Here is a 16,661-nt window from a genome sequence, read left to right as displayed (position 1 = left end):
GGTTTACACTCCCCAGCCATGGAGCCAGGCACATTACAGTCTGTGGACTATTAATCTCCTGCTTAAAATTTACTTTCTGCCAAGATTAATCAAGCCGTGGACACGCAGTCAATAAGAGGAGGCTATTTAGATAAGTGTAACCCATTATAATTACTTGAGAAGTCAGAGGCTTTAAGGTGTTACAATTGATTCTGTTATCACAGTTTTTTTAATGTCAAGAACAAAATGAACAGATTGGGGAGGCAACTACACATCTTTTCAATCAAAATCAAAAATGTTACCAATGCTGAACCAAACTTATGTCTTAGAAATAAATAAAACGTAAAAGGTTTAAAGGAAATTTGTTTTCAAGCCATAGCTTGAATGGTGTGTGGAGAGGAGGGGGGAAGGGCTGGCAAGTAGCCCGCAGTCAATAGCCTATCATCATCATCATTTCATTAAACTTGCCTTACACAATGGGAATGTCAGTATCTATCAGGAAGCTAATGTGGCAGTGATTCCCAGAGGCAGGAGATATATTTGGCACCACTGACAAGATTCATAAGAGAGAGGAGTAACACAACTAAGAAGGGATAGATGGCTGAGCGGCCTATTGTGTGCGAGAGGAAACTTTGCCTCGGCCTCAGAATTCTCAGAAACAAAAAAATATGTGCGTGATGGAAATTTATTCAGCGCATTGAGTCTGTGTTTCATTGGCAGCATTATAATGAGTGTGTGTGTGTGTGTGTGTGTGTGTGTGTGCCAGGTGTGAAATGGAGGGTGAACAGACTAGTGCAGAGACAGACATTAAGTGTTTCACAGTCTGGTGTTCAGAGCCAGCCCACTCACCCTCCAGAGACAGAGGCTACTGCAAAAACAGAGCTGCTCCAGCTCCTCATCATTTTATTGACCGGGTCTCCTCTTGATCAAAGTTTAATTATGCTCCTACGTAAAATTGATGCTTATACTGATGGTTGAAGAAATATTGCTAAATATTGATTTTATAGCCTAAATCAGCTACAACCTTGTATTTCCATGAAATATAATTGCATTGTTCTGAGTAGACTGTATGAACTTACTTTGGGTGGCCATCCATTCATGTCCAGAGTTACTAGACTGTGAAAAACTACAGGACCTGAAGGCTTGATTTCATTTGCATTTTAATCATTATAAGATTCCCCAACACCTGCTGCCAAATTAGTCACTAGCCACCGTTACGCTTTGGCACATTTAACCTTCAGTCATACTGGCAAACAAAAAAAAAGAATAAAACAAAAACAAAACCAAAAAAACACTCTCCCTGTAGGTGTTGGTAGAAGTCAAGGGTTGTCATTTCTCTTACCCCGTTATGAGTGGTTATTCCTTTAATCCTCTGCTCCCTGTAACTTTACAAAACAGCCAGTGACACTGACTCTGTAATGATTGCTGCGCTCAACCGTGAAACAAAGAAACAGCGTCTGCCTGGTGGAGGATGGGAGGTGAGCCACTGAAACAGCCAGTCCCTCTGTGTCGAAATAAAACGCAGCCAGGCAGAGCCTTGAAATAGCCTCCTCAGGAAAAAAAAAAAAATGTTAAGAGAGCACAGTCTAACGCGTTTTATGATAAATACCTCAAAAGTGTGAGTAATGAGAGGAGTGGAAGAATTGGCAGGGGGTTCTCATGAAATCTCAGCTGTGTGATGATCAGCCAATAAAAAGTCCCTCCAGGGTGATTAATCTGACCAATGGTTGGTGACAGCCAGGTGGATTGAAAAGATGTAAGGGAAAAAAGAAAGATAAAAAAATAAAAATAAATGGAAAACATGTACATTTACCCCAAATTTACCCTTTACTGTAGGGTTTCATATAGACCACATTACTGTCAAATTTTCTCTACATTTAATTTGAATATATTTGTCTAAAGGTTGGACACTAGAACAGAGAAAATCTTCTCATCTCATTTCATTCACCCATCTTTGAAAGTGACATACGTAACATGTTTTTTTGTTTTTGTTTTTTTTTTAATCAACTTCATAACCTTTTACTGATAATGAGAATTGCTTATAAACATGGTTTGGAACTGATGATGCAGAAAATAGTGCATTACTTGTATTTATGGTCTCGCAGATCCAGCTGTAAAACATATTTAAAGACAATGAACTATATTATAGTATACTATAATATATGTATTTCTGTCCTACAGACCAAAGAAATGTATATATTTGTTCATGCATAGCCCATATAACATGTAAACCATGAAACATTCCTTTATTCAGTATATTAACAAAGCTTTAGGGTCATTTCTGTATTTTTCACCTTGTGTGTCCGAGCCCAGTTTCTGACAACCACATTATTGTTATCATTATTATTACCTACAATGCAAAGGTTAGGTCTTCCCCAAGATGCTCTCACATCAGTGTTGTTCGCCACACATATTTATTTATTTTTTACAAACTGGAGAAATTGTGCCCACAGATGTTCTACAGTTTATGTCTTTATTAGCGCCGCGGATACAACAGTAATACTCTGCAAATGATGGTGTGAAGTTAAAGTGCTGACATTGAGTTTGACAGGGGGGGAAATTTTTCCCGCTAATCCAGGAATGTACAATTGTTTAATAAACCTTGTTGTGCATTTCATTGTTCAAGCAAAATTCTTAAACATAATAAATTCCAGTTTTTCACATTGTTTTTCTCAACATAAAAGTGTGCCTACGCTGAGCATGTTAAGACAAAACAAAATATTGCATATTATAGTTTTACTCCACTGAACACATTATAATACAGACAATCATATGTCCCTAAATAAGCTGCCCCATGATCATGGTTTAGCATTGTGCTTTTTACCCAGCAGCAGCCGCACTGCTGGTCAAGCCTCCCACATCTAGCCTAGTGTCTGGACGATATTCAGTCAGTGAATCATACTGACTTTGCACAGTTACACAACATAGATTGCTAATTGCACAAAAGTTAAGGGCGATAAATTAAGTATTCTTATTATAAACATCTGAATTCATCAATAAGGGAGAATAAGGGCTGTGTACATGTTCATAAACGTAACACGACCCTTCTTTGGTTCACAAATACACTAAAAGACATCATGATTGTGATACATTATGATATATAATAAAGCAGAGTTTCCAAATATGAAGGAAGGTACATTACAAATGGAACAGAATAGCAGATAACCTATTCACAATTATAATCTCTCGAAATAAATAAAGTGATTATTCTATTACATATTATACTGTATGGTTGATTTACATATAGGATTTTCTCACTGTAAAACGTGGACACATTTGGCACAAAGGCAATGTAACAATACTATACACAATCTACACAAAAATCTCTAAAAACACAGCACTCAAGTACAGTAACTGTTACAATGACTGTGTTATATATTCCCACTTACATAATATCAAAGGGAAGTAACAGCTAGGTTACAATATGGCGGTGCATCTGGCTTGATAATTACATAGACGACATGGAGCACCAATAGTCAGAACATTATATATATTCAATATTAATATCATTTATGTCAATGTTATTAGGTTCCATACTTTGTGCTCTGTTACATGTGAAAAAATACTTTGATCACATTCTGTTTTTAATATTGATCTTCATATAGTACAACAGTAAAATGACATTTTATAGCTGCTGTATGACAGAACCGTCCAAGTGCTCAGGTGTTCTTGCTTTTTCATATTTACATGAAAAGTGTTAAACTCATCACATTGACATTATATATGTTGGCTCCACACTTACAGTAACATATGGTTTAGCAAGGATACCAGTGTGTTTAGGTGTTTCTCTCAAGTTTTGACTTATGTCCTTTTTTACCCAGATAACCTGTTGTGCAAATGTTTTAAATATATGTCATTGCTGCTAAAGACAGAAGAGACAGACGAAGGGCATATTATTATTCGTTGTGCATTGTCAGAAAGGACCTGTAAGCAAAAATCTCAACGTCTGTATAAGACCAAAGGGACATGAAGCCAAGCTCTAGGCTCTCCAGAGTCAGAAAAGACAAATGTTGGGAGGGGAGTGGGAGGGTGGGTTGGCTTTACAATATATGTGCAGCTCTTACAAGTCATGCCCCAGTCGCTCGATCTCCTCAATCAGGAAGTCGATGTCTGACCTGGTAGCAGCAGGGTTGGAGATGACCATGCGGAAGAAGTTGACCTTGTCTCCTTGTGGCTGGTAGCCCACCATTGTTGTCCCAGACTCCATCATCATCGCTTTGATCTTTGGGGCCACCTGTTGTGGAAAGCATAGAGTGTTACCATCCAAACTCTGCAAAACGCACACATATGTACACACACGATTATGCTTTACTTCACTGTGTCTACGCAGATACTATAAACCAGTCTGAGAGGGCGGGGGGGGTGAAACAAAGCTAAAAAAGCAGATTAATGAGTCATTACCTTGTGCAACCTCTCCCGCCTCTCCTCACCATCAAGCAAGACTCGCAGACTCGGTGGAATGTACCAGAAGCAGACATTGGTGTGCTGTGGCTGATAAGGGGAAATGGGAACAACATTTGTAATGAGCGCCAATATAAACCGCCGTCTGTAATTTCAGCTTTTCTTGTCAACATGCCAGCAATGCAAAATAACCCAATCAATCCTAAAACCAAGTTAAGATATTAAATGTACTGTTGTAGCCATTCATCACTTAAGAAAAGCCAGATGTTGTGCAGGTGTGTAAAGCAGAAAAGCTCAGATAAGCACAATAAAGACAGTTTCCCTTCATTGTTCCAGCAGATCATCTTTAGTGACCAGTGAATTCTGATTCATATTAATCTGATAGCTCAGTACGGTGAATATTTGTGTATTCATTTGAAATAGTTTTGCCATGTGTTTGCGACAATGACCTCACCTCTCCATTAAACACCATCTCGAAGCCCTCTCGGTTTTTTATCTTATCGTAGAGGTACGCAGACAGATCCAGGCACTTGTCAATATGCTGCTCAAATCCAACTGTTCCCTTTTAGGTAGATTAAACACAGAACATGGAGTTGTTGCCATCTCATTCTAGATATGGCAGCATTATTGACAGAGGCAATGAGTAATATATGTCACCAGATAAATGCACACCTTTGCCTTCCACATGAGCCAGAACTTAAAGATATCAACATGTCGGCCGCACTGGATGGCCTTGTCGCCTGTGTCGTATGTAACATCGTACTGTTTATCTGGCTGGAAGAGGTAGCCAGCGCACATGGAGTTGCAGCCTTGTAGTAATCCCTGCAATGGAACGATTGCGAAAAGAGATAGACATGTCAGAAAAGTAGAAAATAGTTTTTGCGTGTGCATAGATTTGCGATTATTTGTGTATACGTGCAGTGGCGTTGTGTGCAGCAGGAAAGTGACAAACATTCTCACCCTCTCTCTGACCAGAATGGCAGAGCACTGCAGTGGCACTCCCATCATCTTATGAGGGTTCCAGGTGACTGAGTTGGCCCTGCACAGATATTGAAACAGTAAAGGCAGCTCAGTGAGTGTGTATGTGTATAAAGTCTGGGAACAGAAGTGGTAACCTGAGAAGTACGTTGGCATTTTCAATTTCATTCCAATATCCATGCACAGGTCTTTTGAAAGGCATGGTTTGAAATATCTGTGGCCATTGAGCTGACTACAAATTTGAGATTTAACACTTTTCTGGGCCCGGTTTTAAAGGGACATTCCAGCAAATTACTATTTCACTTTCATGTAGACTGGGGACTCTGGACACCCTGGTGGCCATGGGTGTGGTTGTGTCTTGTTGACAAAGGCTGGAGCTTGTCAATGGGACAATGAGAAGGGAGGAGCATTTGTGGGAGGTTTGCACATGTGCATTGTGGATAATCCTGGAATCTTTGACAAGTGACTTGCTATAGCTAGCTACAGACAAGTGTGCTTGTCAAGCTGCTCTTGATTCAGCTTCCACCATTCTGAGGTCAGTCAGGATATTACATGCATTAGCATTTGCTGATAAGTGAATCACACACTGAGATCTTGGTTTGTGGGTGAGAATTAAAAACACATGATAAAAGAAGTAATAATTGACCTTAGTTGCAATTGGACGAGTCCTGTCAACAGTTTTGCAGCCATCTCTTTAATAATAGCAGTCTATAGGAAAAAACCTTTCTGGCCACATCATTTTTTTTATGTTGCAATACCACAAGTCACCACTGAGACAAATTGGCAGCAGAGCAGCGACCCTGTATCCAGCTCTCTTCATGGTCAAGCCCCCAAACCACTGGACTGCGACTCAATTAGCATCTATTGGTAAATGCCGCACAATACCTGGTAAATGTCTTTTCAAACCTTCCGTCATCATATATAGTAATGAATAAAATATATTTTCCCTGACTTTGAAAAGCTACTCTAGAGTCACAAAAGACATTATATGTCTATTTGAACTAAACTGAACTTGATGTGTGTGAATTAGTTGTGTTCTTTTACCTCTCCACTCCGTTCAGCTTGTGTCTGTGTTTTCTGGACATCAGCAAACCTCCTCCCCAAGCACCCTGCACAGGACACAACACATTTATTACAGTACAGATTTATTAACTAATGATGATGCTAATTTCACTGGTTTAACAGGGGGCTGATATCTACAGCTGTTTTTATTTTTTTTTTATGTTGAAGATTATCAATATTCTCTTACATCCACATGAAGCCACATATTGTACTTTTCACAGATGTCTGCAATTTCGTTGATGGGATCAAAGGCTCCGTAGACGGTGGTACCAGCAGTAGCATTCACAAACATCGGAACATACCCCTGCAAACCAAAAGCAGTGGGAAAAAAAAGAGACAATTCTGGGCTGAATTCAAGTTGTTACGCTCTTTCTCTCCCAGTGATTGTTGACATCAAAGAGATGGGCTAAAACACATTTCTAAAATAATGCACTCTTCCTGTCTGTGCCTATTGTGTGGGCATAATTGCTTTCCAATTTCTTCTAGTCTGCACATCACTTTGCCTTTGAAGCATTACCTCCAGGAGAGGCACTTAAGACCAGGGCAGCGTCACATGTGAGAACAGAGAAGCATTAACCTTACTGAAATAACTTTGCTGTTCTGGCAAACGTAAGTGTTTCCTTCTGTACATGTTAACTCCAGGGCTCCATGAGTGGTTTCTCATTGTATGCAGTCACTGACAGAAGCAAATAAGTGGTGTGACTGTTGCTGACATTCACCTTTTGCTTGGCCTCTATTACTTTGGCTTCCAAATCAGCTGGAATGACTCTCCCCCTGGAAAAGAAGAAAGCATGTAATAATCCAGATATTTGATCTTTTCCAAGGATGTGTGCATGTAGGTTAAGTAGAAATTGAACCTCTCATCTGTGTTCAAAAGGATCAGGTTTTCTGTTCCAAAGCCCAGAGCTGCACTGGCTTTCTTTATGGAATAGTGGCTCTGCAAGAACAGATGATGATCTATCACAATTCGGGCTGAAATTAAATGTTAATTTATGATACTGATATTAGTTGTCAAACTCAGTGTAACTATACCACAGTGTAGGACTAACATGCTCTGAGGTGAAGAGGACCAGTCTGGGTGCAGCTGCCATGCCTTTGGTTTTGACTTCAGGGAAGAACTTGTACCTGGCAATCATCACACTGTACATATTGGAGATTGCTCCTCCTGCAGAGACAGTGGAAAGTACATTTACTCAAGCACAATTCTGAGGTACTTGAGTGGATCCATTTTATTCTACTTTATACTTCTTCTCAATTATACTTACAAAACTGTGCTTTTTACTCCACTACATTTATTTGAAAGCTTTAATCACTTGTTACTTTGCCGATTCAGATTATTAATACAAAAATGTGATTGAGAAATAAATTATGATGCATTAAAGGATGCTACCCAACAGCATACAAGTTAGTTAAAATTAGGCCCATGTTTACAAATTGCAACTTTAAGTGATATACATGTTAATGCATCAATAATTACAATCCAATGATACATTGCATTCTGAAGGCCACTCTGCATCATGTGGGCATTATTATATTTTGACGCAAATCTTATATACTCAATGCGTAACTTTAGCCTGTAAAAGATTTTTTCTCCATTGTGGTGTTGGTATTTTTACTTGAGTAAAAGATCCTCTTCCATCACTGGAACCTAGATGAGATCTTTTAGCTGTGAAACCACAAATTCAGAGCCATGGCATTAAAAAAAGAGCTCAGAGGGCCATTCCTGTTGATCACTGGTTTGACTCTTACCTGGAGAAAATATTCCATCACCCTCTCCATCAGACCAGCCAATGATTTCTCTCATCTTTTTCAGGGTCAGTTGCTCCATTAGCACAAAGACAGGGGCGATCTCATATGTAAACCTGGAACAAACCACAAAAAAAAAGAAAGTGACTATGAGGTAAAAGCCAAGTGAACCTCTCTTTCATTGCTAATTGACCAAACAGTGTAATCTTTACCTCATATCGGTGTTAAGTTGTGTATTAATTGAACAATAGCATATGAGTAACACACATTTCAGAAACAACTGATGGGATCCATACGAAATACAATGATATTTAACAACAGGCATTTGTATACTCTAATTTTACAGCATGGTCACTGAGCATGTTGCCATCTCAATACGAATGGAATAGATACAGCCTCGTGTACACAGTCACACTTCAGTGACAACATCATCTTGTTGTTGCTGCAGGGAAATGACACAGAAAATGTTGCACAGTCTTGGGCTCATTGATAGTGCATCAGGAGCATGTTTTTGCAGAAAAGTAATGAAGAAATGTGAAGTTGGCCCGATAAGAATGTTCAAAATATAAAAACAATATACATTTAATTGGATTAACATTCATTGTAAACGTTGCAGAAAGAATAAGAAGGACCTGGTGTTGCACTCACAAAGCAAAGTTGTTTCAGGAGCTTTAAACCTTCTCATTACAGGACTCTTTTTCACATTTTATCCTCTTGAAGTACAGTATATAATTTTTCTGTATCATCAAAGTACATTAAAGTCCCCTCTGCCTCAGCGAGGAGTCGATTTGGAATTACAGCACAGACAGGCTCATCCATCTTCTCCAGACCAATATGCTTCTAATTACATAAGTATCTGTCTATTCATGCAAAGAAAGGAAATGAATCAGTGGAACATTACAGAATGCCGCATTGTGCCCCACAGCATCTTCAGCATATACACACACAGCTCTTATATAGAGGGTAAAAAATAAACAAGTCAGATGCCACTTCGCCTATGTTGCACATTAATTTCACTGCATTCATTCGTGCAGACGACGCTCACTCATTCTGATTATGTAAGACCTGGATGTGACTGTCAGTCTATTAGTGTCAGTCAATATCTGCCAGGGGTAATTACAGTTGATGGGGTAATTAATAAAGGTAAATTACAAGTATGTAAGCAACCTCCACCCTGTGGTTCAAGTCATACACTGTGACGTTGCCAACAACACACAAGCTAGCTCCCCTGATGTGGAAGCCCGTGGAACACAGACTCATGGCTGAACCAACAAGGGGGAAGAAGACCATGAAAAACAGGTCTGAGGACTGTTAAGATAGGTTCAACATTTACAACAGAGACTTATAATAAAGGTTAAAACTGGTATGAAACCTGAACCTCCTTTATGCAGGTTTTACAAATTGTATTAATAGTTAGAAAATAATTTAGTAATGCTGTATAGACCAGTTGTAAGCAATTAATAATGGACTTTGGCATTGGAAGGTGGTTAGAAAGGTATTTTGTTGGTATTAATAATTTCTATCTGTTAATAATACTGTTGTAAATGTTATTAATAAGTTGTTAATCATTCAAATTTGATCCAGATCCTGTCCACGTCTTTTCTAGAGGATAAGTGGTCATAAAGCCTAATCAGTCAAAGGGATTTTTCAAAATTTGTGGCATATAATTGATCCCTAAAACATTAGTAAATGATTTATTAACCATTAATAAAGTCATTACTTATGACTTATAACCCCTTTATAAACAATGCAGTTTTAGAAACTGGTTTCTATCTGTATTATAAAAGTTATTTAATTGTGTATTTACCTCCCACTGTGTACAGGTTGTAACAATCAAACAACTGAAGCCCCATGTGACCTGTTTAATGGTAAAAATGTTTTCAGCTTTTCACCTTTATTTAATGGTTTATGGTAATAGGAATGGGAATAGGAAACATGGTGGGAAAGAACCTCTTGGACCACTTGGCCACCGGGAAGCCCAAGATCTCCTGGTCAAGTTTTATCTCCTTATTCCATCATCATCATCATCATCATCATCATGAGTTTCAGAAAGATATGATGTATTGCAGGGCTCCTGCACTGGTCTCCATTATGGTAGAGATGCACCTACGATAGGTCAGTATACATTAAAGCCATTGCTGGGTCCCCAGTGATGGTTGCTCATACTGTGTGCAGATGGTCTGAGGGGAAGAGGCTCATTTTCCCCCCTGGAATTGTTATGTCACAGGAACTAGCATTACATGAAACAAAGACACCATGTAAACTCTGAATGTGAATCAATATGCAATTTAGTTTGCCTGCAGGGCTAAATTATGTGACCACAGCCTGTGTCCAGGCCAACATCGACAATACTGCGGGGGGAGTAGCTGCACAAATGTCTTCTTTCCGTGGCTTTTATTTTCTTGCTTGATTGACAGTCTATTAGAACATTGAGGGTATTCTTCAGCCAGAGACAGTAATTACTGTATGCCACTCTAAGTCTTCCTCTGACTGAAAGCCTCTCCTTTACATGGGCCATTGAAAAAACAATGAGTACAGATAAGCTTATAAAAAATAAAATAAATGACTCTGATTACCTCCAGTCTGGATCTAATTCTTATTACGTTCATCTCAGTCGTTATCTGCATGACTGTCTTTATAGAGTGCAAAGATTATTTAAAGAACTACCTGATCGGGGACTCTGTATCACAGTACTCACATGTTAGTGTTGGCTGTAGAGGTAAGCCACTCTCCTGCCAACCCAACGATGTCTAATCCAGTGGACAGCTGGTTAAAGAACCTGGGGTGACCTGCCATTGATAGACAGACAACAAAGCAACATAATCCCCAGAAAACAATTCATCAGTTGAGATGGAAAATCCTTATCTGTAATCATTACACTGGCATGTAGGCTAATGAGAGTTATTGATTGGAGCAGACCATGCTGCACCTTCAGACCTCTTACCTGTTCTCACTCCGTATTTCAGGGTGTCCCTGCAGTCCACCAGGATCTGCTCCAGAGACTCGGGCTGGTCAGAGAGCTCCAGGTTGAAGCCCTCCATGCCCTCCAGCAGCTGGTGGGGGTGGTGGAAGTCCAGCACTTTGGTGGATCTGTCAAAGGTCTTCCGGATGTAGTTGGTGAGGATTTCCACAACCTCCAGCAAGAACTGCATGGTTTGCTCCTCTCCATTTTTGGCAGGCAACAGATCTACGAAATAAAAATATATCCATCAAATTAATGTTCGTTTGAGAATCTAAATATTCTTTTAATCCTGGGAATTTTTACAGGTCTTTCTCACAAATTACTGTTGAAGTCCACGGTGACCTCTGGGTTTCTCAGCAGGCTGATAAATGCTTTTACTCCTTTATTTTGTGCAACTCTTTCAACACTTTTTTAAAGCCTTGAATTAATACCCATGCACCACCAAATGCAAAAAAAAAGTTAGTTTGAAAAGAATATGTTTTATTACAACTATCTTCTGAATTACTTTTGCACAACCTGCATGTTTGGTTATTAGAATCCAGATGAAAGTTTCCACACATTCTTGGATTTTATTTCATATTTTATGTTCAATTCATCATGTTTAATCTTAGATGGAAACTACCATTCACCTGCAGCCTTCTTCTCAAACTCACCTCTGGCGAACAGATTGGAGAAATCCGTCTCCGTGCGTCTGAAACGCGCGTCCCCGCCGCTGTTGTCGCAGGACAGCAGGTTCTTGGCTGTGCGCTCCTTGAAGGAGCTCACAATCCTGCTCCTCTCCTCCAGACTGTTGTTCTTCTGCAAAAATCCTGAACGGTTACAAGAAGAAGAGGAGTCCTGAGGATGGTTACACTTCCCATACATGATGAGAGCTGCAGCTTTCTTTTCCACTGTACCAGGCCCACTAATAGTTCTTCTCTCCCATTTCTGACTTTTATATCCCAGCTCTCCCTCCCTTTCTATCTCCGGGGATCTACACTGTAGATTATGTCATTGTGTGTGTGCTTATGTGTGTGTGTGTGTGTGTGTGTGTGTGTGTGTGTCGATGAGAAAAGGGTCCCATCCTGCACTGGGAGTCCTATTTATGGGCGGAGGGCTCTGTGGGAGGTTGTGCCCGGTGACATCAGCACCAAACTCCAGCCAAGCAAAAACAAATCGCTGTCATGTAGCAACCCGTGGAGCGGCTGTAAATCCTTATTAAAGCTCCTCAGACAGTGCGCACTTCACTGGGCAGGAAACATCACAGGTATTCCGATAACAATACAGCCCACAGGCACATTTGAGTGGGCCGCGGTGGAAGCCTAATAGATGTACATTGATCAATAAAACCTGCAGGGGAGAATATAGTCCACAAGTAAATCTTACAGAAATCCAATCTGAAATTTGTGCAACAAGCGATTTCTGAGATACAGAACCTATTGTTTTCCCTAAAGCTCTATTGTCTTTTTTTTTCTTTCATTGTATAATCTTATTTATAATCTCGAGTAATTAAATGGCCTTAATGAAACCAGCAAAACGTGATGGTCAAAAAAAGGAAAAATTGTGCCGATCACTGATGCATGACGTTCTCCATTATGGAGGATGTCAGTCCGCCCTTGGTTTGTATTGTATGAGACTGAAATAGACTCACAAAGTGGAAAATCCATCCTGCGTAATTCCTCCTTTCCATCAGCTCCAGCTCAGAAGCAATTTTTTTTTTTTTTTTTTTGCCATTTTTGGTTAAATGGCCAATCTCAGATGAGAGGAGGTAATTTAATTGGCCAAATAATGTAAATAATGTCTAAATTGTTAATGCTTGTTTGGGTGATATTTCAAAATCCCTGTCGTCCAGAAATCCGCGTTGTTTTCTATCGAGCCGCGGGTGAAGTGATGCAGGCCATGTAGCCCACAGTCATGCGTCCGGGCGCTGAAACCAGAGATTGTGTCTCTCCTTGACAATTCACATTTTTGCATAATTTATTAGTAAATAAAGGAACATGTGAACTTACCACATATCTTCATTCCCAATTTTCTAGTACATCCATGAGCAACTCCGCACCAAGCGTCATAGCCTAAAAAATATTTTTTGGTAAAAAAATAAAAAAATAAAAAAAATAGATGGCCTTAGAGATGCATACAGAACCCAGTCGGTGCACTTTTTTTTTTTTTTTTTTATCTGAACAATTTAATGCTGAAAATAAATGGAAAGTATGAGGTTGATTGATGTCACATGCTGAAACAAAAATAGCCACCGTGGGTGTCTGGTGTCTGGGGATGATTTGAACATTTAGACGCACTCCCCGGGCCCCCGGATCTGGATCAGCCCATTTCCACTCTATGTAGGCCCCAACCGTTCCTGACCTATAGGCGAGGACTTCAAATTAATTAGCCGTTTGGGATCCACGCCAGCCTGAAGATCTAAGTGAGTGAAAAGATGCTGGTTAAAATGCGAGCATCAGGAGACGTGAGCCGGCTGCCCGGTGACAGATAGAGAACCACCGCGTTATCAAGGGCTTCCAGCCAGAGAGGGGATGGGGCGCCCTGGATGGGAAGCGTGGACGAAATCCTCAAAAGCGGTAATTTAGAGGAGGAGGGGGTGGGAGGGGGGGTAGGCGTGGGAGGAGGATGGGCAATTTAACCCTTGCTTTGGATCATTAGATAAATCATTGCCCTGCTCAGCTCACTGGACGCACTTTACTTCCTCACAATGATTTTTTTTTTTCTTTTTCAGGCCAGAGGAAATGAGATGGACAACAAGGAGAAAACTAAAGAACAGAAAACGGAATGAAAAGAAAAAAGAGCAGATGTGCTGACAAATAGCATTGAGACCTGATTATAGCCTGCATTTGCAGAGCTGCAGCTATAAAGCTAATAGAGGCGAACCGGCTTATTTCTGCATGGGCCTGACACCACTTATACAATCACTGCTTTTAAGCAGACACACATTAATTCACAGAGCGTTCAAGCCATTCCAATGTTAAAACAAAAATACTGGTAAAAACAAATATTCACGTTTACACTCTGTAGAAAGATAAATGCATGAGATTTTATTTTTAAAAGCTAAAATGGTCTGAAAACTGCATTTCTTGCGTCAGGAGCACATCTACACCTGGAGCATGAATTTCAGACCTCTGCTCAGAGAACCAGGCTTGTCTTTGCTACCAGCTGACAATGAAAGGACTGTGGTCTCTACAGTGCCCCTTCTTCTTCAAGGCTACAATGCTTAAGTGTGCCATTAGGGGCAATTTAACGTATGGGTGAATTAACAGGCACTTGAGGGGCAATTTTCATTTCTCCATGCTGGCACTTTATTCTGCTAGAGCACATTTTAGCCAAACCAATGAAAAAAAAAAAAAAAAAAAAAAAAGAAAGAAAGAAAGAAAGAAAAAAAATATGAATGCATTAACATACCACTCCTAATAATAATAACAACAACAATAATGATGATAATAATAATAATTCATAACTTTTGTTAGGTTAATAAATCATCTTTTTTTTTTTTTTTTAAGATGGCGGTGCAGCCTGGAGCTTGTTTTCCGGGCTAATTGCCCTGAGTGGAGTGTGAGCAGAGCACGTCAGGTCTGACAGCAGCCTCCGTCTGTCACGCAGACGCCCGGAGGTCCGGGTGGGGAATGAAATGCAGCGGTGATTTGTGGCGAAGGAAGCTTTTCTCAAATGGCAGCAGGTTTGTTTTTTTTTTCTCACTCTCTCTCTCTCTCTCTCTCTCTCTCTCTCTCTCTCTCTCTCCCTCGATGGAAATGATGAATGGCATTGCCCGCAAAGTAAATAGCAGGCGTGAAACAGCATTTTATCTGTGATGGACCTACTTGAGCCCGGTGGTCGTAAATTTGTCGAGTTGGGATCCGGTTCGCCGCCAGAGGAGGAGGGTGCAGACGCCGCCATCGCTCCCGAGACCCTGTGCCAAAGTCTTCACCTCAAAAAGCCTGTTTTTTTTTTTTTTTTGTTTTTTGTTTTTTTCTTTATTCAGCTCCCCAAATCTTTTTACTCTCCGAGATGAAGAGCGAGGCTCGCTGGTAAAGAGAAAGAAACCCTATAGGAATGTACAGCGTTTCAAAAAAAAAAAAAGATGTGCCCTGAAAGAGATGCTTAAGTTGTCGACACAGACCTGTAGACGACTAGGACACAATCCGCCTCACAAGTTCAGACTCAGTCTGGGCGGCACAACAAAAACCAAAAATAGCTCAGACTCAACTATTCACTGACCAAAAAAAAAAAAATAAATAAAAATAAAAAATCTTCAGTGCACCTCATTAGCACGTTATTTCACCATCACATCCTGATCCAGCTTTGGATGGATGATGGTTTACAGAGAGCTCATCCTCATAATAAAGGGTACAACCTAATTGCTCTAGCATAGATGGCTCATCCTCTAAACTGGTTAAAAAAAAAAAAAAAAAAGATACTGAATACGTGTAGGTAAGGCCATATGCAAAATGAGCAGATTAATCTGGCTCTGAATTATCACCAGTATCCTCGCTTTGGCTTCACAAACTTGCCGAATATATCAGCTCAAGGTGAATATTGCATTGTTGACAGTGCTGCAGGTAAAAGTCACACAGAGGATGTGCGTCCCTGTCTATAGGAGACATGGGAATAAACACTTTCTACACACGTTTCAAGTCACAGACAAACTACAGGTTAATTATGTCACTGACGGGAGTAAACCGTATTTAAAAAAAAAAAAAAAAAACACCTGTTAGAGCTCCTCCAATGACAATAAAGACCGTTCATTCAGTTTTGACTTGTTAGAAATGAATGAAGCCGCTTACCGTGATTGTGTGTATCCAGGTAAACAGGTGCAGTCCGAGGCGGAAAAAAAAAAAAAAAGAAAAAAAAGGAACAAAGTGAATTAACCACCAGATGAAGTCCTGACGGAAAGGCTGCTGCGCTTTTTGGCTCACTCCAAGCAGAAGGAAAAAACAGACCCGAGCTTCAGTCCTCCACTAGATCCAAATCAAGGTGACCTTGCTTTTGTTGAAGTGGCTGTGATTTGCTGACATTTAGAGCGAGCCCTGTCTGTTTATTGTCATTGCGCACGGATGAGTCACGGGAGACGGGAGCCTACCTCCACCGGTGCCGCACACTGGTGGAGCAGACCGGTCCGCAGACAGTCTGCAGGTGTGTGACACTGAATGGCGCCGCTTTCGGCCCCTGAAGTGTGACTTTTTTTTTGGAAGTGATCACTGTCTCCGGGATCTATATAGCTCTGGTTTGAATCCTGGTCACGAACATGGACTTGAAGTTTGGTGGTATGAGCAACACATTACGTGAGGAAGGATTGGGATCGAAGAGGGGAGGGGGAGGTGGTGGTGGTAGTGGTGGTGTTTGGGGGGGGGGGGGGGGGGGGGCTGGTTTTGTTCTTGTGGAAAAAAACAAGAGGAGAACAATAAAGAAATCATCAATCGCAATCATGAACCTAAATACTCCTTTAATTGGTTTTACTTATTTATTTATTCCCGTCAATGATTTTGCCATCTTGGCTTTACACATGCAGATGATCCCAACGTTGTCTAGTTATTAAATCCGGAATATC

At 40.3% G+C, this 16,661-nt stretch overlaps 1 protein-coding gene across 1 annotated transcript; it reads right to left on the bottom strand.

Annotated features, from left to right (window-relative positions):
* Positions 1 to 2,433: 2,433 nt before the first annotated feature.
* Positions 2,434 to 16,345, bottom strand: LOC139618492 (glutamate decarboxylase 1). Its single transcript, XM_071474451.1, has 17 exons — positions 15,898 to 16,345; positions 14,935 to 15,138; positions 13,117 to 13,179; positions 11,782 to 11,937; positions 11,111 to 11,353; positions 10,865 to 10,955; positions 8,170 to 8,282; positions 7,470 to 7,585; positions 7,278 to 7,357; positions 7,140 to 7,194; positions 6,608 to 6,724; positions 6,403 to 6,467; positions 5,341 to 5,419; positions 5,053 to 5,202; positions 4,835 to 4,942; positions 4,381 to 4,470; positions 2,434 to 4,213 (listed from the first exon to the last, which is right to left on the bottom strand). The coding sequence occupies exons 2-17, from the start codon at positions 15,008 to 15,010 to the stop codon at positions 4,040 to 4,042; spliced, it is 1,776 nt and encodes a 591-aa protein (XP_071330552.1). The 5' UTR covers positions 15,011 to 15,138; positions 15,898 to 16,345; the 3' UTR covers positions 2,434 to 4,039.
* Between the last annotated feature and the right edge of the window lie 316 nt (positions 16,346 to 16,661).

This window comes from Trachinotus anak, unplaced genomic scaffold (genome assembly GCF_046630095.1).
Source record: "Trachinotus anak isolate AG129_WGS33_773 ecotype Australia unplaced genomic scaffold, CSIRO_AGI_Tana_v1 ptg000001l, whole genome shotgun sequence".
NCBI lineage: Eukaryota > Metazoa > Chordata > Actinopteri > Carangiformes > Carangidae > Trachinotus > Trachinotus anak.
The sequence above is the reverse complement of the archived record's forward strand: the minus strand, read 5'-3'. Positions and strand labels throughout refer to the sequence as shown.